The sequence below is a fragment of the Dendronephthya gigantea genome, unplaced genomic scaffold (genome assembly GCF_004324835.1).
Source record: "Dendronephthya gigantea isolate DGI-Jeju-01 unplaced genomic scaffold, DenGig_1.0 000281F, whole genome shotgun sequence".
Taxonomy (NCBI): Eukaryota; Metazoa; Cnidaria; class Anthozoa; order Malacalcyonacea; family Nephtheidae; genus Dendronephthya; species Dendronephthya gigantea.
The window spans coordinates 87,987-110,692 of record NW_021163291.1 but is presented as its reverse complement, the minus strand read 5'-3'; the positions used below and the strand labels follow the sequence as shown (position 1 = coordinate 110,692).

Genomic DNA, 22,706 nt, shown 5'->3' with positions numbered 1-22,706 from the left:
AGAGATGATTACAAACATGGACATTCGTGTAAGAAATGATTTAAACACAGAGAAAAAGAAAAGACTGAAGCTTGAGGAGGACATAAAAGACTTACGCGATATTGTTAATAAACATTTAGCCAAGGCATCTGCGGAAATATTGAAAATGAATACTCTCTTAATACTCGTACTTCTGGTACAAGATCATATCTTTGTTACTGAAACAGTTTAAAATAAACATTATCAATCTGTTGACGATGTCGTACATATTTGAAAGTAATCTTTACGGATATGAGGCAGTTTCATGCAGGTCTTAACTGCTTTCTACATTAGTGCATGTATGTTTGATTGTAAATTGATTTGCAATGCAGCTGTAGCCGCATTCGAAATTCCGAGCTAACATGAGTTGTCTCGGGGGCACTGACCTATACCAGATAATCCATTAAAAGGTCAGTGTCTCTGGGTCTATAGACAATGGACTTTAAGGCTAGTTTCCACTCAGGAAAAATCTCCTTTGGATCGGAACGGACAGGAAAATTTCCTTTATCGGTAAGTTCTCAGGCGGCGTTCATACAAAGGAAACTTTCCTGTCCTGTCCGATCCAAAGGAGAATTTTCCTGAGTGGGAACTAAGTCAGCTTAACGAGCAAATTCATGAGGAATGCATAGAGTTTAACTGTTTAAGATTAGCTTGAGAAAACGTTAACCAAATTTTGTAATTATAGAAACTAAACCTAACCTTGAAATTTACTTGTTTCACAGCTATACACTAGTTCAGGTACAAGCTTCAGTGAGATGAATTTCAGAGAACCAGAAATTGGATTATATATGGCTTTTAACGTGTGGTATAGATTCCACAGTCGCTAAGTATATATGATACCAGACCGTTAGACAGATGATCATGCAAGAAATTCACGATATTCTACCAGTGAACTTAGTTCATTTTTTCCACACACACCCAGACAACATTGAACGGAAATTACTACAATACACTCATAAAATATGTTCTTTGTAAACAGTTCTAAGAACAGTGCATGTCCTGACCTCGTGACACGAAACCTGAGTACTTTCTAATATATTCCTAATATATCATGTTGTTTAAGTAATCTAAGCCAAGGCTTAACCAACATACAGACAGAGTAAATTGTTCGTGACTTTGTACAAATAATTTTTGATTAAATAAAGATGGCTCTCTTGGAAAGATCCCAAATTGGTGTGAAGGAATTTGGTAGCGCAACTTTCGTGCAAAACGACCCGAGAGCGAAGCTGATGTACTATTTGAGCTGCGTTTGCTCCGTAAGTGGACGAGTTAAAACACTTCCGTGTTTGCTTGACGGGCCGTTTTTCTTCTAGAAAAGATTTCGGATTAGTTTTCACAACTGTCCGCATCCTACTGATGAGTCAACCACTCAGTTCGGTCCATTTGTGGGAATAAAACTATCACTTTGTATCCACGGTATAGAGATGAGGTCATTTCTAAAATATTCAATAAAAACAAAGAAACAAACACTAGTATTCGGGCTTAATCCAGCAAACAAATCTTGCACCGTCGACTTATTTTATATCTTCGAATCTATCAAGATCGATGGCTCTACAAAATAGAAAAAGCCAATACGTTGTAAGCACTGATAGTTATAGCCAGAAGTGCGGAATTTTTAAAGGTCAGCCGGAATATGAGTTTCAACACTGCACGTTAATTGACAATCTCTAAGAATCTAAGAATCTATATTCTCGTATTCCTATATAGGAAACACTTCAAAATATTAACAAAGAACTAGCAAAACCCCCACAAAACTTGCTTTAATTTAGTTTTGATTTTCAAACTGTGTTTAGGTTTTAGATTTGCAACAAAATGTTCCATATCGGCTTACCCAACATGCCACCACCTACAATCATTTAACACCAGATGAGATGACGGAGTTGATGGCGCTTTGCATCCTATTTTCACCAGATGTCCTCAAAGATCAGGTCTTTTTTTATGACAACAGTAGCTTCGGTTCCCGCAACAGGTTCCTTGAGCTCTCTGCCGTTAAGAGCTCCATGCTGGTGGCTGGAGATGTGATAATCGGCGGGCAGCGGAGACGCGTAGCTAAGATAATGACTTGTACCAGAGAATGGTTACAATACTACTACGAACAACCAATGGCTATGATGCTCTCAAGACGAATGTGCGCTGCACCGGCATATAGACCAGCTATTCAAGCACCACCACCACAACCTACAATATACTACACCCCCCAAGCAGAAATAATTCCGGCTGTTGTGTTATTCTGTAAGATTATGATCAGGACTTTACCCAATTGATCAGGAAAAGATAGTGAAAACCACAGGAACAGGCAGTCTTCGTTTAAAATTTTTATTTTCAAATGTTCATACAACTACAGTTGGATATATTTCCCAAGCTTCTGTCAATTAAGACGTATGATTCATATAAATTATTAGTTAGAGCTCCACTAACACTATAAAGCATTGATATTAGCTGCATATTATATTAAGTTGTAAATTACTAGGAGCAAAATATATATATTGCAGGTTATTCTATAATACAGTAACAATGTAGAGTTTGATTATTAAATACTAGTTGCAAAGTGTCGACATTCTGCATAGTTATTTCACGTAAATCATGTAATGGTAAATAAAAAAGCACACACAAAAAACTATTTGTTTGGTACCTGAGTGGAAAAATACTTGACCTTTTTTCATTGGTAGTAGTCCTCATAGTAACCTCTATGCTCATCAGCAAAATATTACTGAAGTTATCGACCATTTGCTTTCCTGTGACATGCAGTAAATGCACTGATACCCAGCATAGTTTAAACTACCTGTGGACTATTTGAGTCTTTTCATAACAGTAAGGATTGTGAAGTTGCAAGGATCGCAAGTCTCCTTTTTTTACAGTCATATCCGCTTGTTAGTATTAGATTAAAATGTCACTGTGCATCTGAATAGTCAGTTGCCTCAGTTGTGAAGAAGTCCTCAAGTTGCCATTGCAGTGTCTCAAATGTTGGTCGTTCATCCGGAACTGCCTTCCAACATTCCAACATGATTTGATACAAAGCATTAGGGCAGTCTTTCATCTGCTCCATACGATATCCAGCTTCAACCTTTCCCAAAACCTCAGAATTTGTCATTCCAGCATATGGAATACGCCCTCGGGTTACCAGCTCAGTAAGTAGAATCCCAAACGACCACACATCAGATTTTATAGTAAACTTATGAAATAGTGCAGCTTCAGGTGCAGTCCATTTGATGGGGAACTTTGCACCCTCATGCGCGATATATTCATCATTATTGATAATACGGCTTAGACCAAAATCAGCAATTTTTACAATATTTTTCTCACCAACTAAAACATTTCTCGCAGCAAGATCACGATGAATATATTGACATTCTTCTAAATATGCCATGCCTTTGGCGACTTGGGCACCCATGTCAATCAAAATTGGCAGACTTATCCTCCGATTATGATCATTTTGAAGAAACTCCAACAAACTTCCATTGGTCATAAGTTCAGTGATAATGTAAATTGGATCACCCTTTGTACAAACAGCAAAAAGTTGAACAAGTTTTACATGTTTGAGTTTTTTCATGATTTGTGCTTCCTGTAAAAATGCATTAGCAGTTTCCTGAGTTGCTTTTGAACCAGACTTTAAGGTTTTTACAGCAACTGCTGTGGTTTCATTCCATAACCCCTGCCAAACCTCTCCAAACTGACCTTGTCCTAGCTTATTGAGAAGACGGATTTGGTCACGTGGGATTTCCCACTTGTCGTTTGTATCATGGGACAAGCCAATGGTGGTAGGAGTGTCAATATGAGGGCAAGGTTGATGAAGCTGTGCACACAGGCCACTTGCATTGATTTTGTAGAAATCTACCAGTTCCTTTAATGTAGTGAACACCTCATTTCTCGCGATGAAATAACCACCTTGATCAAGAGTACGAATTCGATAATGTTTGATGCTTTCACCATCACGTAGGGATAGGGAATAACCACCTTGTTGCGTTTCACTTTCCCTGATGAGGAATGAACCTTGCTCCCCGTGGTTGATCAACAACTTTTCAGCATCACTTCGCTTCATCGGTCCAAAAAACCATCTAAATATAAAAATATTGGAACCTTTATAAATTGATAACATAACACCTGACTTTAATAGCATTACATTTTATCTAACAAAACGAAACTTTTCTTGTTGATAAAACAGCACTGATAGCATTTATCATTTGACCTCTATAAGAACACTCTTGAATTTGAAATGTATGATACATAATAATGTATTGGCCTTCATATGAACATCCTCAATATTTGGTCATAACCTAAACACACCACAATTAAGTGATGGCTGACTGCCAAATTATAAAGGCATACAATGGCATCGAATAATATTTACGACATATATGTAAAAAATATTTCGTTTATTTCCTGATGATTTCAAGATATTTTATTATGCCATATTAATAATGTCTACCAACGATACTTTTTGCCTATCAATATCTTGCATAGATACGAACGAAATATTAGGACAACATCAAAGATCGCTTAGAAACTACCCAGTTGAAAGATTTCCGTATGCCTGATTATTTTTTCATAAATGCATATATAAATGCATATTTTATATTATTGTCATATTTTCATAACACATAAAATTCGATATCTTTTTCCAACCACAAGACAAAACCCAGCAAAACGTTCGCTCATATTTTGTAACTTCGAGTCATATTGATCTTATTGAGGTTCTGACTTGCAAAATAAAACATGCGATTTAAATACTTTAGATTCTTTCAGGAGATCGGATAAGAAATAAGTGTTGATCATCGCATTATATTCACGAAGAGAAAGACCACAATTACACCGGAACATTGAACTGAAATTATTATCTTAAACCAAGCCCATTCACTCAAATTCACTTGGTTATATGGCCATGGGAAGGGAAAATGAAAATCGAACATTACAAATGTAGCAAATTAGGAATTTCGAGTTTCGTACAAATGTAGCAAACTACGAGTTTCAGATCGAGACAAACACCGTGCAAGTGATCGCTGTACTTGATCACAACTTTATGACGAAATGCTTCATTCATATTACGAGTGTTTGTATATTGACGTACATTCCCAGTGGGCGAAACCAGTTTAAAATGCAATACTTGGTGTTAAAAAACAAACACATTTCAACTTACTCCTCTGTTTGTAATGACGTTACTGGAGCGATATAATTACTTGGTACGTATCCGATTCACCAGAAACCAATGATTTTGCTTGCCACCAGCCACCTTCTTTGTTATTGATAATTTCCATTTTTTCCCCCTTATTAAAGCTGAGATCTTCGGCCGTTCTTGCCTTGTAGTTGTACAAAGCAACGTACAACAGCCTTTCTTCGGCTGTTCTTCGACCAGGATTTGCTTCAACGTTATTCTCCTGACCATTTTCCCCATTCTCATTTTCACGTATGATTCTCAGGAATGGAAAACTTTTAGTCCACTTTATACGACGCCTTGGCGTTGAGACAACGCCGCCCATAATATAAAAGTTTTAATAATCTACTCTGCTCAGAAATGTATGAATGTTGGCATGTCGTGATCAAACTGATCATACATAGCCTAGAGGAAGCAACGACGTCGTAATAATTTCATGCTTGATCACAATCTTCTGTGAATCAACTTTAATTTCTGAATAATTTGACAATATTTTTCCGACAGATTATATTCAGTCTGAAACTAGTTTGCGGATGTCTGAAGTGAACAATTTAGGTGGGCGACCACTCGACCACCAGGGGACATACCGCGTGAAGAAGAGGGTCATCGATGGACAGATTAAGATCGAAGTAGTCAAAGTATCCGTTTTGAACCTCTCCATCAATCTTGGACCCCCATTCATATCTGATCGTTATGTTATACTATATAACATTTTGTCTTTGTCTTTGCCCCAAAATAGTCGTATTTTTCATACTGTGTCAATGTAGGCTCATAGTCAGGAATCTTAGAGTTACTAAATAGTAAATTGAACTGTCTGGATCACTCATATACATATCTATTTATCTTTACTCCCAACTGTACCTATTTGTAGATATCCACATCCAAATCTATCCATCTTCAGTCCTTTCTATTCATCTTTGACACATGATTGTCCCTCAAGTGTCTGTTCCAATATGGCGAGCAAAGAGCGAAGTTCTAGTCGAGCAATGCCTGCAAGACAAAGGATTGAATCTGTCAATTTGGAAGGTTTGGTATGTAAAAAAACACCACAAAGCATAAGTATAAATGTAGGGAAAGGCCGGAATGAATTATGCCTCACGCGTTTGGATATAAGTTGATGATACAAGGTTCTGATTTCCGTCATAATTCACACGTGTTTTAAATGCATTACGTGTTATATAGAGATGTTTACAACTTTACATGTTTTTTTTCATTTCAATGATCAAAGATGAATTCATTTGATAGAATGAGCCTGGTTGTGTAGATGATAACCATATTGAGGGAAATTTAATTTAAAAATGTTGTACAAAGTACAGAAAACAGAAAGCTTATCATTATATTCATTGGACGTTTGTAACCTGTAGGTTGTTCTTAAGATAATTCAACATTGTCAGGAAGAAGGGGCAGAAGGTGATGTTGTTCAAGGAGTGTTGTTGGGTTTGGTTGAAGGAAGTAAACTTGAAATTACAAACTGTTTTCCCTTCTCTCAAAACTCTGAAGAAAATGATGAAGAGGATAGTAAGTCAAAATGGAAATTTGATAAAACTTTTTCAGTTCTTCTGTACCACCATTTCCTTCTTAACCAGCCCCCTCCTACCCTTCCCTTGTTTCAAATTTACACCCCTTGCACTTTTTCACATTTACACCCCTTCCTTCCACTCTCCACCTTCATTCCATTTCACCCCATTCATTCCTCATACTTTTGTGAAGACACATCACACATTCACAGCACAATTTCATTACCTTCCCAGTCTATTATCAAATGGAAATGATGAGAAACTTAAGATCAGTAAATATTGACCATTTACATGTTGGTTGGTATCAATCCATTTACCTTGGAGCCTTTGTCAATAAAAACCTGCTTGACTCGCAATATGGTTACCAGAACTCTATCTCAGAATCTGTGGTACTAGTATATGGTGAGTTGTGGAGCTTTTGTGGTTTTACAAGAGAGAGCAGATGACATTCATCTTATACATTTTTGTTATTTGAATTTCAATCATATATATCAGATCCATTAAAGACTTCACAAGGTATATTGTCATTCCGAGCGCTTCGACTTTCCCAAAAAATGATGGATTTGTATTCAGAAAAAGAATTCACTCCTAGCAGGTAATAATTTTATTCACTGTTAATATAATTGTATATCTTGGACATGCACCAGTACCTACCAATAGTTTATGTTTATAGTTTAAACAAAGTTGGTATGAAACATGATGAAATGTTTGAAGAGATACCATTGGTGATAAAGAATTCAAACTTAGTAAACACGCTATTGTGTAAATTGGATGAAAACTCAACGGAACCAGAACAAAACGATTTCTTGTCTTTGGCGAGAGGGTTAGTTGACTATTGGCTTTTAATGCAGCCAAATGCACAATTATAACAAATTTGTATGATTTTGTTTGATTTAAACCAATGCAGGAACTTTATTGAAAAGAATGTTCAACTCTTAATGGAGACTGTGGATGAACTAGGCCAAGACACACAGAAATTCCATAACTATCAACGCAACTCAGCTAGGCAACAGCAGCAGAAAGATGCCTATCTTATGAAAAGGGTAAGGAGATATGTGATGATTTTGCTACGAATGAAAAATGATACTGGTATGACAGGATTTTAAGTGACATTTGCAATGGAAAATTCCGGCTAACAATTTGTTTCTTGTTCTGTTTAGAAAGCGGAAAACCAAGCGCGCAAAGAACGAGGAGAACGACCATTACCTGAGGAGGACCTGTCAAAATTATTCAAGCCACTGCAAGTTCCCTCTCGACTGGATAACTTGTTGTTGTCTGGACAGGCAGAAAATTATTGTAATGAAATCAATGGGTTTGCTTCAGAAAGTTTTGCTAAACTTTTCCTTTCTGAGGCACTCCAAGATGCAGCTCAATGATCTCCGAGAGAAATTTACTGAGAAAAAACATTGGATTGATTTATTTAAAACGTCTTTTCTGGAACAAGCAATTCTCCTTCAAAAACAGGTAAACTGCCACAGAAAGGGTCATTGGGTGTACAGGCAACTAATAAATAAATAAAAAAGATAACAACTATGGCATTTAGTATATTCATTTAAAAAATATTCAGATGTGGCGTTTGAAACGCTGCTGAATAAATCCGTTATATCCAGTGGTTATAACGCCGTTGAATAAATCCGTTATATCCAGTGGTTATAACGCCGTTGAATAAATCCGTTATATCCAGTGGTTATAACGCCGTTGAATAAATCCGTTATATCCAGTGGTTATAACGCGTTGAATAAATCCGTTATATCCAGTGGTTATAACGCCGTTGAATAAATCCGTTATATCCAGTGGTTATAACGCCGTTGAATAAATCCGTTATATCCAGTGGTTATAACCGTTGAATAAATCCGTTATATCCAGTGGTATAACACGTTGAATAAATCCGTTATATCCAGTGGTTATAACACTGTTGAATAAATCCGTTATATCCAGTGGTTATAACACTGTTGAATAAATCCGTTATATCCAGTGGTTATAACACTGTTGAATAAATCCGTTATATCCATGGTTATATCTGATGGTAATGTCACAGATAATGACGTCAATATCTCTTCCTGCTACGTCGTAATCCCATTCAATACTCAACCCAGTCCCTGCCTTCATATTTCTTCAATATTCTCAACCTTATCCCTGCGAACTAGTTGCTATATCAGTATGTACATGTATAATAAACATGTTTCTTTGCCAATCGAGTGAAGCCGAAGGTTTTAGTATTACTGTCCACTTGTTTTTTTTTCTACCAACATTCACGTTAGTTCCACATGGAATCGTGGGATTATCTTCGGATCTTCCTTCCGATTTTGTATTTTTTACTTTTGCGTTATCTAACCATTCAGTTCAGTGGTCGCTTTGAGTTGTAAACTTTATTTCCAGTCGCGTCTGTTGAACAGCGGGCATATTTCAGTAATAAAGCTTTCAATGACTGACCAGGCGATTCCAAATCTCTGAATGAAACGAAAACAAATGTTATTCAAAAAAAATGATCTGGTTTATTTTGAGACTCTACGGTATGAAATTTTGTGCATGTTGGCTATAGAAGACTTGGAAACTGATACTGTCAACAGATAGAAGTTTGGTTTACACTGAAACTTACGCTAAGTATGGCTGGATGTCATCTAACGTCCATTTTTCTCTGGTCTTGAACAGCTTATTAAATCTTTGACGAGAAACATTGAGAATCAGGACAGAAGCAATGCGGGAGGGTGGGGGAGAGAGGACTATTGTTAGCCATGGTTCTAGCATACTGAATGTCATAGTGACTGAGGGTACCGGAGATACACTAATCCTACCTCATGGCCGGATCCGAGGGAAGATTATCCTTTGGAAAATGCCATATGACAGCTGGTGATGACGCCATATCGCTTAGAGCAATACCCTATCACAGAGGTACGATATGAAGAGACGTATTTCATATTGAGGGCAAGATATTCCTAATACGGTTTACCACAAATCGTGACAATCTACAGACTACAAGCTAGCCGCAGAGACGCCAAATACTCGAATAAAAGACTTGCAGTCTAGACTCGACTTTTTGCGAACAGTGATTACGTGCACTTTTTACTCGACTTGAAATTAAAAACTCGAAATTAATACAACCAAATTTTAGTACTGTATTGGAGGAAAGAAACTCCTGGTCTAAATCACAATCTTTCAAGCTGGAAACAGTCGAAAGCGCCCTAAGTGAGTGTCTGATATGAATATACCATGAATGGCCAACTACCTGAAGATGAGTGTCGTCCACGTGCATTCCCTCAGGGACCGTCTGTTTCCAGGCTTCCATAAACTCATAATAGTTGAACTAGACATTTTAAACAGCTCGTTATATGTAAATCTGAGAAGTATTCTGAGAGAAAATTACTGTAAAACTGTAGTTTGTACCAACCCTTCCTGCTGGTCGTAAAAGAAACTCCGCATAAAATGTACAAACTTTGGCTTCTGATAGTTTATAGTAAGTTTCCTCGTTACCTGGTAAACGACAAAAGATGCTGTGTAAGCGTGATTGTATCTCGTTTCTGGTAAACGACAAAAGACCCTGTGTAAGCGTGATTGTATTCGAGGTGTTGGTATGTATGAGCGGATTCTTTGAAAAGTCAAACAATATTTTGATTATAGACAATCGTATCGTGTGCACGGGTGTCAGTTACCTTCTTCTGTTTCCATTGAGACTACCTCTCCATAGCACTTCAGGCAATGGGAAATTACAAATCTGTGAAAGTACGCATTGGACTAAAAGACTAAACATAGTTGTTGCTGCTTTGTTGTAAGTTATGATTACTGAGAATTTTGACTGGGTTGAATGAGCAGTGAACCTAGCCTCTGTTTCAATTACCTGGGTTCCAGTTCTTCCAAAACGTCGCATGTTTCTTTCATGGGTACACGATCATAACTCCAGGAGTTTTCATCCAGTAAATTAAGGATGGCGACCACGACTTTTTCACGATATTCTGTCTCCAATATCCGCCAGTAGCCTGTGTGTAAATAAACCACCCTCAATAAACATGTTTTCCTCTCTTTTATTACAGCAGGGTGAACAGAATTGGTAGGAAATCCAGGTGTTTGATAGGGAAAAGGTGAACACACGTCTCACAAACGACATAAATCAGAACACAGGTATATCAAATCTCAGAGAGTGAAGTGAAATTATGTATAATGAATTACTCAGAGTAAACAACGCTTGTTTTTTGTACGTGTCACTGACCATTTATTTCAAGTGCTTCCATCTCCCTTAATCCGTTTCTTAGCTCATTTTCACTGGCCTGGACTCTCTCGCGTAAATCCTCAAGCGTATACTAGAAAATCATCAAATTTGGTGAATGTCTATTATTTTTTTTGTTCAAAGTCAATATAATGAATAGATTTCCCCCATAAAAACTATTAATAATATACAATACAGTATGTCATTATTTGCAATCCCTAAAATTGTAGGTACCCACTCTGACAAATAATCCATCTTTCACTTGTTTTTCAAATGTCTCTCCCCTGTAGGATGTCTCTTCTAACAGTTTCTTCAATCCTTGTAGTTTTGCCTGACAGTGTCTTAATTCATAATACATTGATACACATCCACATATCTGAAAAACAGACAAAATATAATGATTTGTACATATCTTGTTGGTTATAGATGTTCAGCTATAGGAATCTATGCTGGAACATTTCACTGTAGTTATTTTAAAATTGATGTGATTATTTTAGTTTTACTCCAACCTCACTTTCTTTTAGGACTTCTGAGGAATCAAATTCTAGGAGTAAAAGAAACAGGTGCTAGATGTTGCTGGGATTATAGATATTAATACGGATGGATGGATATTATCATATTTTAATGAAATTGCATTTACCTTGCATTGTAGGTAAGAGTGTGTTTGAAGTCAGTAGCATTGTATTGGACATGTCAGCAAGCTTTAGATCAAAGGTGTCATTCTCCGTACACAACACAGCATCATCCTGTACATCACCACGTATAACAATCCTTGCAAATTAAAATAATTCAAAATTATGCAGAACCATGACGTTTAAAGCAATGGCTTATTGTGATAAGTTTTTACTCTTGACAATCTATCAGATTTTGTTTGTCAACACTTTGCAGGCACAGTAAGAGGCTATATGGCACCCTGACAAAAACCACATGGTATACCCCTACAATGAAATACCAATTATACCCATATTCCCAAAACCTTTTGTGGCTCTGACTTTGGAGAATATGTGAAGAATGATTTGCAAGACATCCACAGACTACCCACAAGTCAGTACATCTGCACCTACACTGGATCTCAAAATAACATTGATTACAATACAATACACTGCCTACCGTTCACCATCCTCAAAGCTATCCAATACTCCAGAGGGTAACTCTAATAGTTTATAATTTTCGCTCATAAGATTGTCTGAGAATTTTAGCACCTGAATGACACCACTTGTTTTCTTTAGTCCTGCAGCATTGGCTGCATCTGTTACTTGGTCTAAAGTTCTAGGTTTAAAAGAACACAGCGCTTTACTTGCACAGTTGTACTGTATTAGTGTACTTAATTATACTTGTTATAAAGCTATACCGCATGTACATATGCCAATGTCTGTACAACAGTAATGTACACCGGTAAATTTTGATTAGAAATTACTTCGTTCATAGGTGATAATGTGAAGGCCAACGTAAGTAAAAAGTTTCATTTAAAAATTCAAAAACCCCGCACCTTGTCGCAGCCATCTTGGATAAATTTTCAAAATATATAAATACATATAATAACATATTATCGCGCAAATTTGATAGTGACTGGCCTGATTGACCAATAGGAAACCGTTTATGCAAATGCACATCAGCCAATAAAAATACGTCATTTTCCCGCGTTTGGATCCAGAGTAGTCAGAGAGCAGCGGATGTCTGGGCCGAAACTGCGCATGCCTAACTGCGCACAGCAGACCCAAGATCAGAGGGACCAAATCAATGCTTCGAGGTACACGTGATACTGTATAAATTTGTATAAAAACGCTGATAAAAACTTGACATTACGTGATCCTTATGTGTTTGTGACTGTGTGGGCGACTTTATTGTAATGTAAACAGCATGGGTGCATCGTTATGATTGTAATATATATATTTGCATTTTTGCATTTATATATGTTGAACAACCCGGTTCATATAATGAAAAAAAATCCTTACTGAGGCATTGGGCGGAATTTGTGCTAATTACGGAATGAATTTGTGACCTACTAACCTATATGGGTGAATTTTGTTGAACATAACACACGATCTTAATTAACTCACGCTGGGTCATACTGTTTGTAAGTCATCGATCACCTGTTCACAAGGCATTGTCTTGCAGTTCACCAGACGCTAAGTATTCCAAGCGGAATTCAGCGCTAGATAGAGCGGAATTTGGAGCGAGGAGGTGAAGCGGAGCAGGGTGGGGCTCTTGGGGGGTGGTGATGGGTGACCTTGCCTCCAGAGATGTTTTAATTTAGCACGACTTATACCAGAAATCGGGTAACCATAATCAAGGGTGGTCAGGTTTGATCTAAACCCTGTCCAATTTTTAATGTTTTACTGAGAAGATCTTTTCTTTATTCAGGCGATATTCTCCGTCAGTGCGACAGTAATCACGGTTATTAGCTGGAGTCCAAAAATGGGGATGAAAAACCAAAACTTCATCTAATACAAATCACTTCGTTTTTCGCCCAAGTAACGACCATCGCGTGTCTTTCATAAATGCATCATTAAACTCCGACGTTTAATATTCAAAACGTACACCGCTTTTAACAACACATTTTCATCCTTTCGTAATTTGTCAGTAAAAAAAAGAGCATTTGATAACAGTTTTCAATAAACTCAGCAGCATCCCTGCTCCAACAGACGGCAGCCTCCGCAAAAAATGATCGATATCATTGTTTATTGAAATTTTGGTTGTTAATTACGGTGTACCTGAGCTCGGCAGAGCTTGGAGTAAGCCATGTTTTATGATTTCCACATGAAGTATGAATAGTTTTCATCAATATCATAATTCGTACTTTTTTACACAAATTTGTGTTTGTTCATTGCTGATAAAGTACCGTGGAGAGCGAAATCATGGAAGATGGGTTGTACAGGTGTATACACTTCTGGACCTACAAATCCGTGCGGGTTCTTATTTCAAAACTCAATCGGCACACCAGGGTTCGCGTGGGTTGAACAAGCCGGTACATTTTTGACAAATAAAAATGCACAGACACAGTGAGGTTGCTGGTATTCCCAAGTCATCTTGGTGAGGAGAACTGCAGCAATATGAGAGTAATTTCAAAGCTTTATGCTTTATGCCAAATCTCCGTTCTTCTTTCCATCGGAGTTCAGGCGAGGCCATCTAAAGGTATGATTTCTGTTTTTCAACAGTTGCATTCATTTTTTTGCAAACATATATCATATTATACCATAAATTAATGTGTTTAATTAAATGATTGTTAGATGCTTGTTTAACTGCGAAAAAGGGTAAAGGTTTTTTAGATGCACAGAAATCGCATGAATTGGAACGTTTAAAAAACATAGCTTGTTTGGTAAACTTGAATATATTTGACTAAAATACAGAATGTGCACGAATCGTCAGTTGTAAATGACAAATGGTCTTCACAAGCTGTTTTTGGATAAATAATTAATGACAAATCAATAGCTACGCAAGCAGTCATCTTTAATCTTTTCCAGATTCGAATTTCTTCAAAAGTCTTTTTAATCACGAGCTAAGCGAGCGTGATGCAAGTAAGTTTAAAGCCTCTACTCCTTATTGAAGACGGGAAACGGCAATGCTAAAAAAATGATTAGAGTATCGCCACATAAATGATTCTAATTTATTTTCAGATGATGAAAGCAAAGCATTTCAAGAATGGGTGACCAGGGAACACGGCAGCAACAACGAAGGTTATCTAAGGATTGTTAGACATTTTGAATAGACTTTTCAGAAAGATTTTTGTGCAAATCAGATTGAAAGAGACTCAAGAACATTAAATGAAAGAAACTCAGGTCGTTTGGAAGCAATATCACATTTTTCCATTTTTCGTTTAGATTCTGATCATGTCGTTAACGTTGATGATGGTGGAGCGTCATTGAGTGATAATCCACCTGGAAACATCGTCATTACAAATGATGATAAGAAGAATGGTAAAATCTTGCAACATGCATTTTACATAGGACATTCTCAGGACTTATAACAAAAGCCATACAATAACATACAGTGACATAAAGTGACGTAAAGTGACATAGAGTAACATACAGGGACATACAGGGGCATATGGCGGATTCAGGATTAGGTAGAACAGCGCATCTCTACTACGTACCGCTCTAGGTTAAGATATTTCAAATTTGTATTAGATGATTATGACTATGAGGGTAAAGTTGATGGTGATTATGAAGATGATGATCAAGGAGGTGATGATAATGACGATCAGGGTGAAGATGATGGTGATTATGAAGATGATCAAGGTGAAGATGGTGATTATGAAGATGAAAATCAGGGTGAAGCTGATGGTGATTATGAAGATGATGATCAAGGTGAAGATGGGAATTATGAAGATGATGATCAGGGCGAAGATGATGGTGATTATGAAAATGATGATCAAGGTGATGATGGTGATTATAAAGATGATGATCAGGGTGAAGCTGATGGTGATTATGAGGATGATGATCAGGGTGAAGATGATGGTGATTATGAAGATGATGATCAGGGTGAAGATGATGGTGATTATAAGGATGATGATCAGGGTATAGATGATGGTGATTATGAAGATGATGATCAAGGTGAAGATGATGGTGATTATGAAGTTTATTTCAAAGATGAGCATCTAATATCACATTTCCCGTCTTTTTCTTAGTTAACAAGGACGGTCCACATCCCTTCAATTTTGAGGATAGTGAGTATAATAGCCATGCTTTTTATTTGGATCAGAATGATAACTGCTTAAATTTTCACTGCTTCATAATTTCCCTAAATCATGACATGTTATGCTAATGTGTTATCCATTCTAAATGGAAAGTACTTTCTATGCGAGATTAGAGTCCAGTAATGTCCTGGGGGGCCGGGGGGGGGAGATAAAAAGCGCGACGTTTCCATCCAACAGATATTTTTTGTTTTCTAGATCCAGACATATCCGCGTCCGATATTATATATCAAGTCAATTCGAGTAAGCTTAGAAGTTATTTAATGTAATGGATGATGATCATTAGGTCTTCTCGCAGTAGAAATGAATTTGTCAATAATATTAGATAAAAATTTTACATTAACCATTTTAAATTACCCTTAGTTATTTTACATCAGCTCATCACTCACCCTATCCTACTTTATACTTCACATATCCTACAGATGCTGGTTTGATGCATAACACTTTCGAAGAAGACATACTTATCGATCCCTCTCGAGTGCAGGAAGTGGCCTCATGGGGGGCCGAAAATGACATCACTAAACGCATGCCGACCTCGGTAAATAATCGGGAGTACAGATGGCCGGGTGGACTGGTGCCCTATAAGATTGGTAAGATCGTGATTATCATTTGGCTTTTCAAAATCCTCTATTCTGATTGGTTGACAAGCAGTCAATGTCCGTATATTCCGTATCTGGACCAGTATCCCGGATGTCTTATGCCGCTCAGCCATATAATAAACAGATTATTCACCTCACTTGCTCGATCTTGTACTGTGAAATATCAGAACGAGGTATTTTACATGAACCTCGCTCATTCGTCACTCATTCCATGCTAAAAAACCTCGGTCTGATATTTCACAGTACAGACCGAACAAGCGAGGTCAATAATCAGTTATTATTTACATTCCTTTTGTAGATTCTACTTTCCTGAGGGATCATAAATCTAATACTCAACAGCTCGAGGCTGCTAAAGCTGAGTATGCCTCAAAAACATGCATTAAACTTGAAGAACTACCGCCGGGAAGACAGAGTTATCATGTCAATCTTATCAGCGATAGTGGGTAAGCTGCATCATGAATCAGTTAAAACTGATATTGCATTGAATGAAGTGTTCTGCGGTTGTTTTCATAGATATTTAGGCGGCCACAATTATGACTAATCCTAAATCCAGGCTTAAATTAGTCGAAATGTGGATATCATTAGCAATACTCCCGCCTAATCAGTATACGATAATACAATACTAATTACTAATGGATAAAATTTTGATTACCAGGTGCTATTCATACATTGGACGACTATCCGGCATAAGTGGCTTTAGCCAAAGTCAAGATATCTCCATTGGTATAGGTTGCAACTTCAAATCAACAATTGTTCACGAATTTCTCCATGCATTAGGATTTTGGCATGAACAGAGCAGACCAGATCGGGATGACTATGTTACAATTTTGTGGCAAAACATCAGGCGAGGTAAAACCAGTTATTGATTTATGCTTTTTATTTATTCTTTGAAGAATTTAAAAGCTGCATGCGAAGCCTCTTATCTCCAGTATATTTTCTGTAACATCTTTTTCTACATTTAAATGCATTGATGAATTTGATTCCTTTCCCGGGGTTCGGTATTTTGAGAAAACGTCGTAGTTGTTCACTCCTCAGTCCTCAGTCCTTATTACGTGATTTGAAAAGCAATATGAGTCGCTTTTTCTCGCGTTATTTGGGAAAGTAATAGAGAGGATTGTTTTTCACGATCCTGGCTTTGACTATGTATATTTTTCGGCTGAAATGATCATGATAGGCGCCGCGTGGATATTTCCGAAAATTTGACAGAATAAACACGCGTTTACTGTTGAGATCGCCGAGGTTTAGCAGACCAGACGAGGAGGAGGAGGACGACCGGGAGCCTGGGCCTAGTCAAATCAAAAGGTCTCTATTATCTCTAGTCTCTTAGGATAACTCATGACGTCAACACAGAAGTAGTAATCTCTCAACAAAGCAGCCGGCAGTGAGATTTTTTATCAGTACAACATATACTGTTATAATATAACGTTCATAGTACGCGCATGCTGATTGGTCAAGAAGCGTGTTTCTATAACTGTGTAGAAACACGGGGGTTTTGTTGACGAGCGAAGCGATGAAATCCATGAGAATTTGTAATTGAAATCGTTCTCTCAAACTCCCACGCGTGTTTCTATGACTGTATAGAAACACGGAAAATGTTTCCAATTTCTCAATTATCATACAGCCCTTCCCTCTTGTCAAAGATGCATGTGGCTATAAGCTAGCTCATATCAGTTAAATATGCCTGAGGTTAGCTACCGTCATCAATGATCCATAAGAAAAACAATATAGCGTCTTGCTCTAATATCAACTTTCACACAAACAGTTAAATAGCAAAGATAATGAAACTTTTATCAAAATTACTTAGGTGTAGAGAATAACTTTCAGAAACATGGTTCAGAAAAAACTACAAACCTTGGTGTGGAATATGATTATGAAAGCGTGATGCACTATGGGAAGACAGCATTCAGCGTAAACGGACGTAAGGAAAGATTAATCGTAACAAAAAAAATACTTATTTCAAATAATTAGAAAAAATATAGTTTATAAATATAGCAGGAGCCGGTTGTATAAAAAGGTAGTTAACTTTTAACTATAGTTAGCGGTGGCAGAATTGGCCAATCAGAATCATGTATTTTCTAGTTAACTACGATTTAGCTACTTAAAATGTAGTTAAGAGTTTTTTACAACCAGCCCCAGGAATCCAGATTCAAGTATTTGATCTTTTTAAGTCCAGTTTAAAAATTTAAAATGCAGCATAAATCCTTTTCAGAACCCACTATTATAAGGAAAAATGATCCTGAAGGTCAACTTGGCCAACTGGTTTACGGCGGATTGTCTGCTAAAGATGCCGAAGAAATTAACATTTTTTATGGCTGTAAAACTCCAGGTAAGTGCTACAAGCAAAATCATGGCATACATGCATTATCATGGCATACAGGCAATATGGCATGAAATAACAAAAAGAACTACAGGTAACAAACCCCCTCCTTCTCCCAAATTGGTCTGCTACTTGCTATATATACTTATAATGAATAAATCTAATAATTTATGTTTGTTCCATTATAGGAACAACAGCGCCACCTCCGACAACACCCTCAACCTCACCTCCGACAACACCCTCAACCACACCTCCGACAACACCCTCAACCTCACCTCCGACAACACCCTCAACCTCACCTCCACCAACTATCGAGATTGAATCAGGTACTTCGCTTTTTCTACAGCAGAAATGACGAATATCACGCAATAAACACTTGCCAGTAAGATCACAGTTGAGCTATACAGCTCATCGGTGGTAAAATGGCTGCCTTGGGACACTTTCCATTCGTCCATCTTTTATCTATGACCTTGCAATAGATCTTGCCGTTCCTTGAGCTGTAGGAATCAGTTTCACTAAAAAAGGAATGTAGAAGTCCTGTACTAACCTGAATAATACTATGCTGCCACCGCAACAAAAGCTAGTAAGAATACGAGATAATAGTCACAGTAAAATACAAATGTTGCGAATGAAGGTTTCGTATGCAAGACAAAGACCAAAAAATACCTGCAGTGGCGGATAATAAACTGAAAAAATCTTGCAGTCGTACTAGATAATCGTTAGATCCTGCATGATATTTACACATCAGACGACAAACTCAATCGCTATTTGCCAACCTTCACTTCTTTTTAGTTGATGGGCAAAATCATTTGTCTTTTTTCTTTGTCTACTCCAGCTACCGGATATAAATAATTTTCTGCCTTTTTTACCGGAACGGCCATTCGGGCCATTTTCAGTAAAGTACGTTCCTAAACATATGTGACAGAAAGAAGCGTGTGGGGCGGGAAGGGAGCCATTGGGGAGCCGGGGAGGCAAGGGGAGGCAAGGGGAGGCAGGGGGAGAACTGCACATCCAGAAAAATTTGAATCCGGAAAATATAGACGAATTGTACCGAAATTTAGAAAATGTTTTGCTGAAATTTAGGGACATTTGTACTTGTGAGTTTTAGAATGACCCCTCAATGATCAAGAAGAAATACATCGCTGAATGTCGCTCTCATATACTATAAGTTATGCGCTATATGCACGGTACAGATCAGTCATTATTTGTCTCGTTCTTTTTTAAGGTGTTCGTGTGTTCATCAAAAGTGTAGGTTGCTATGATCCAGGGGTGACAAATTGCGACACAACGGAAGCAGTAATCAAAGTTAACGATGCTGTAATGTCATGTCCGAATCCTAAAGGCGCCTGTTTAACAATTCTTGACGGAGTTACAGGTAGAACATTTAAACAAAGACGTCACATACACTTTCTCGCAAAATCTCTTTGACTAGAATAACTAAGTTTGTCAAATGTAATCTAACGCCTGTATTCAAAAAGCTCACTCACACTCACACTCATTGAGCGTGACATATAAATTTTGTTAATGCTGGTCAATGAGAAAGTTTTCTCTGAATAGATGGAAAGATATAAGGTTAATCACTGAAAATCAAGCTCCTATTCGGCTTGAAATACCGCCATTGAAACATTATGAGAAGATTAAGATCTCCCACTCAATGAGTTTGAGTGTGAGTGAGCTTTTAGAATACAGGCGTAAGGCCCGTTTTAGATGTCGAACTTTTCGTGTGCCAAAGCTAACGTGAATGAGCTGGGGCCGGTTGTATAAAACTCTTCTATGACAACCTTCTTGCCATCAATCATCAAAGGTAGCCGGACAACTCGTTATAAATCACATTGCTGAATACTTTAAAATAGAATGATTAAACTGCTACTTTCAGGGGAAATAGAAGAAACAATAAACGAGATGTCAACAAACTTGGTAGACTATCTACCCATGTTATCGAGCAAACCTAAGTAAGTTGCCGATTTTATTTTGCGTATGAAGAGAAGTGGCCCAGTAGTACACAACTATTTGAGAAAGTAAGGTGATTCTATAGCATCACGATTGTTGTTGTGTTCACAGGAAATTGATCCTCGGAACAGTAAAAGGAACGTGGTCCACGCCAAGAGATCGTCGCTCTTTACGCATTCTTCGCCGTTATTTGTACAGGCTTCGTGTTTTTGGACGACGAGTTTACTTCCGCAACGCATCATTTGCTTTTATTGGATGGTCTGGCCCGGGAAGAGTCAGCGTCACTAGAGGAGTAAGAAATCATCTTTATTATCGGTTTATCCGTTTTACCATGTAAACACATGCATGGGACCGGTTGTATCAAGCTTGTTTGGCTTAAAAGGCGGATAAGTCAAAATTAGATAACACTCTTACATCACTCTTGAATGAGTCAACTTGAATTTTTTGCCCTGAATATATAGTTGTAAACAGTATCTTTGTATTAAGGTTAAAAAATGCTTAGTTTGCCTCTTAAATAGAACGATAGACTTGCTTTCTATTTCAGTGAACTTAACCACCGTGTAAGTTAAACGGGCTTGATACAACCGCCCCCTGAACTGATTTCGAGTACGGTCCCAAATTAGACTGGCGAATTGAACGTGGCCAAAATCTCCCTGAAATCCTTTTATTAACAATATAATGTATTCTTATTTACTAGGTTTATACAAATGCCAGAAGAGGACCAAGTGTCATTTCGAGGAAAATTTATTTCCCATTGGCATGAAGGATTCTGAATGAATACTCCTATATATCGTAATTACTGCACAAGAAGCACATACGCACACATAAACTGAATTGGCAAGTGTGATCGTAGATAAATTACCAGCACATTGTGATGTAATCACCACAACAAGAGTAGTGTTCAGAACTAACATGCATGTATCATATATTTTATGCCTGCAACTATATGCACCTACATGCCTCAGCTGTAAACCATAGCGAAACTGATACCCTGGTTCACAAGTTGAATGTCCAGATCGTACCCTATAACGGGTTGTAGATCAGTAATCAGAGTTACATCATAAGTTCAGTTATTCCGTAATTAAATTAGTATTATCTGTACTTTCTGAGTCTGTTGTTTAACAAATATTGGGAAGAGCCTTGTGTACAGTAGATTAAGGAGGGCACAGAGTTATTTTTATTTTCCTATCTCAAGAAATGGTGGTTATATTATAGTTGGTGGTTAGCCTATGATTCTGTCCTGCCGTTGTCTGTAAAGTGCGTTATATCTACAATCCGGCCTCGTACCCACGTTCTGTACTGGAAATTAACATCGCATTCAGGCGCTATATACAGATCAACTAGAAAAAGACAACGCGCGGGGGTGCTTGGGGTGGTTTTGACTTCAATAAGTAGCTGAATGCAGATTCCAATGAGGCACTTGGGTCCTATACGTGGACTAGTATAATTAGGGCTAATTGCAAAGTAATACCTTAGTTTAATGGTTAAATAAAGTTGTGAAACGTCATAATGATTTGCAATCCAGTGTCATGTTGCAATCTCGGTCCATTCCTTTTATTTATTTCCGTGTTTCGTCGAGGGATGGGCACCAGGCACGGCCTGGGCAAGGGAAAGGGTGTGACTAGCCGGCCGGAAATAAATCCCTACACGTTGCTTCGCCCACCATTTTGAATTTAACTTTAGTTTCAAAACATTCAGTCGAATTGCATCAGATTTTTAAGGGGAAGGTACGACGATTGTTTGTACATTCACAGGTATGTGAATACTTGAAAACTATATTACAACGAATAGCGCGATTTCAAAACTGGAACAGCACACTAAACCGGTCTGAAATCGATAAAAATTTCATACTAACTTGTACTAAACACAACAATGTTATTATTCATTTGACACGTGCTAGTTTGCATGTTTTTAGAGTATTTGTAGGTATCTTTGTTATCTTAAAACTTGATACAAAATCTATCAGTGTATCGATCAGTTTTATTTGTATAAATTTGTTTAAAGTGTTCGTTATTAAAAATGAATGTATTTAATCTAAAAACAATCGTCAAAGACGATGACATGTCATGAACAAATATAAAACATATGTTGTCTGTACAGTACAGTGCTTTGGTGATTATTAATCAAATTATAATTGTATCTGTTTCTATGTTCTGTGCCGTACAGCAACAAGCATTTATGATTCCTAATAGCAATATTTAAGGCACTTGTGGTTGTCGAGATTCACATTTTTTTTATAAATTTTAGTATTTATTTGTATTT

The 22,706-nt window shown here is 37.4% G+C and overlaps 5 protein-coding genes and 1 pseudogene across 5 annotated transcripts; 4 read left to right on the top strand and 2 right to left on the bottom strand.

Annotated features, from left to right (window-relative positions):
• Positions 1-530: 530 nt before the first annotated feature.
• LOC114541324 lies at positions 531-2,332 on the top strand. The gene is made up of 2 exons (XM_028561259.1): positions 531-1,274; positions 1,812-2,332. The coding sequence occupies exons 1-2, from the start codon at positions 1,164-1,166 to the stop codon at positions 2,280-2,282; spliced, it is 582 nt and encodes a 193-aa protein (XP_028417060.1). The 5' UTR covers positions 531-1,163; the 3' UTR covers positions 2,283-2,332.
• Positions 2,333-2,618: 286 nt separating this feature from the next.
• Positions 2,619-5,542, bottom strand: LOC114541323 (annotated as a pseudogene).
• Positions 5,543-6,119: 577 nt separating this feature from the next.
• On the top strand, positions 6,120-8,232 carry LOC114541326 (eukaryotic translation initiation factor 3 subunit H-like). The gene is made up of 7 exons (XM_028561260.1): positions 6,120-6,198; positions 6,532-6,685; positions 6,919-7,086; positions 7,180-7,279; positions 7,358-7,507; positions 7,592-7,727; positions 7,845-8,232. The coding sequence occupies exons 1-7, from the start codon at positions 6,121-6,123 to the stop codon at positions 8,058-8,060; spliced, it is 1,002 nt and encodes a 333-aa protein (XP_028417061.1). The 5' UTR covers position 6,120; the 3' UTR covers positions 8,061-8,232.
• A 471-nt stretch (positions 8,233-8,703) lies between these two features.
• On the bottom strand, positions 8,704-12,156 carry LOC114541321 (sister chromatid cohesion protein DCC1-like). The gene is made up of 12 exons (XM_028561257.1): positions 12,088-12,156; positions 11,526-11,656; positions 11,395-11,429; positions 11,124-11,261; positions 10,889-10,979; positions 10,520-10,658; positions 10,335-10,396; positions 10,073-10,155; positions 9,911-9,988; positions 9,480-9,565; positions 9,284-9,346; positions 8,704-9,134 (listed from the first exon to the last, which is right to left on the bottom strand). Exons 2-12 carry the CDS (start codon positions 11,575-11,577, stop codon positions 9,023-9,025), a joined length of 939 nt encoding a protein of 312 aa, XP_028417058.1. The 5' UTR covers positions 11,578-11,656; positions 12,088-12,156; the 3' UTR covers positions 8,704-9,022.
• A 1,668-nt stretch (positions 12,157-13,824) lies between these two features.
• On the top strand, positions 13,825-18,990 carry LOC114541336 (low choriolytic enzyme-like). The gene is made up of 14 exons (XM_028561271.1): positions 13,825-14,020; positions 14,350-14,403; positions 14,503-14,562; positions 14,707-14,802; positions 15,013-15,192; positions 15,513-15,551; positions 15,777-15,821; positions 16,001-16,168; positions 16,476-16,620; positions 16,833-17,026; positions 17,982-18,095; positions 18,387-18,503; positions 18,683-18,820; positions 18,974-18,990. Exons 1-14 carry the CDS (start codon positions 13,939-13,941, stop codon positions 18,988-18,990), a joined length of 1,449 nt encoding a protein of 482 aa, XP_028417072.1. The 5' UTR covers positions 13,825-13,938.
• Positions 18,991-19,743: 753 nt separating this feature from the next.
• Positions 19,744-21,908, top strand: LOC114541322. Its single transcript, XM_028561258.1, has 4 exons — positions 19,744-19,869; positions 20,371-20,446; positions 20,556-20,736; positions 21,142-21,908. The coding sequence occupies exons 1-4, from the start codon at positions 19,815-19,817 to the stop codon at positions 21,205-21,207; spliced, it is 378 nt and encodes a 125-aa protein (XP_028417059.1). The 5' UTR covers positions 19,744-19,814; the 3' UTR covers positions 21,208-21,908.
• Positions 21,909-22,706: the final 798 nt, after the last annotated feature.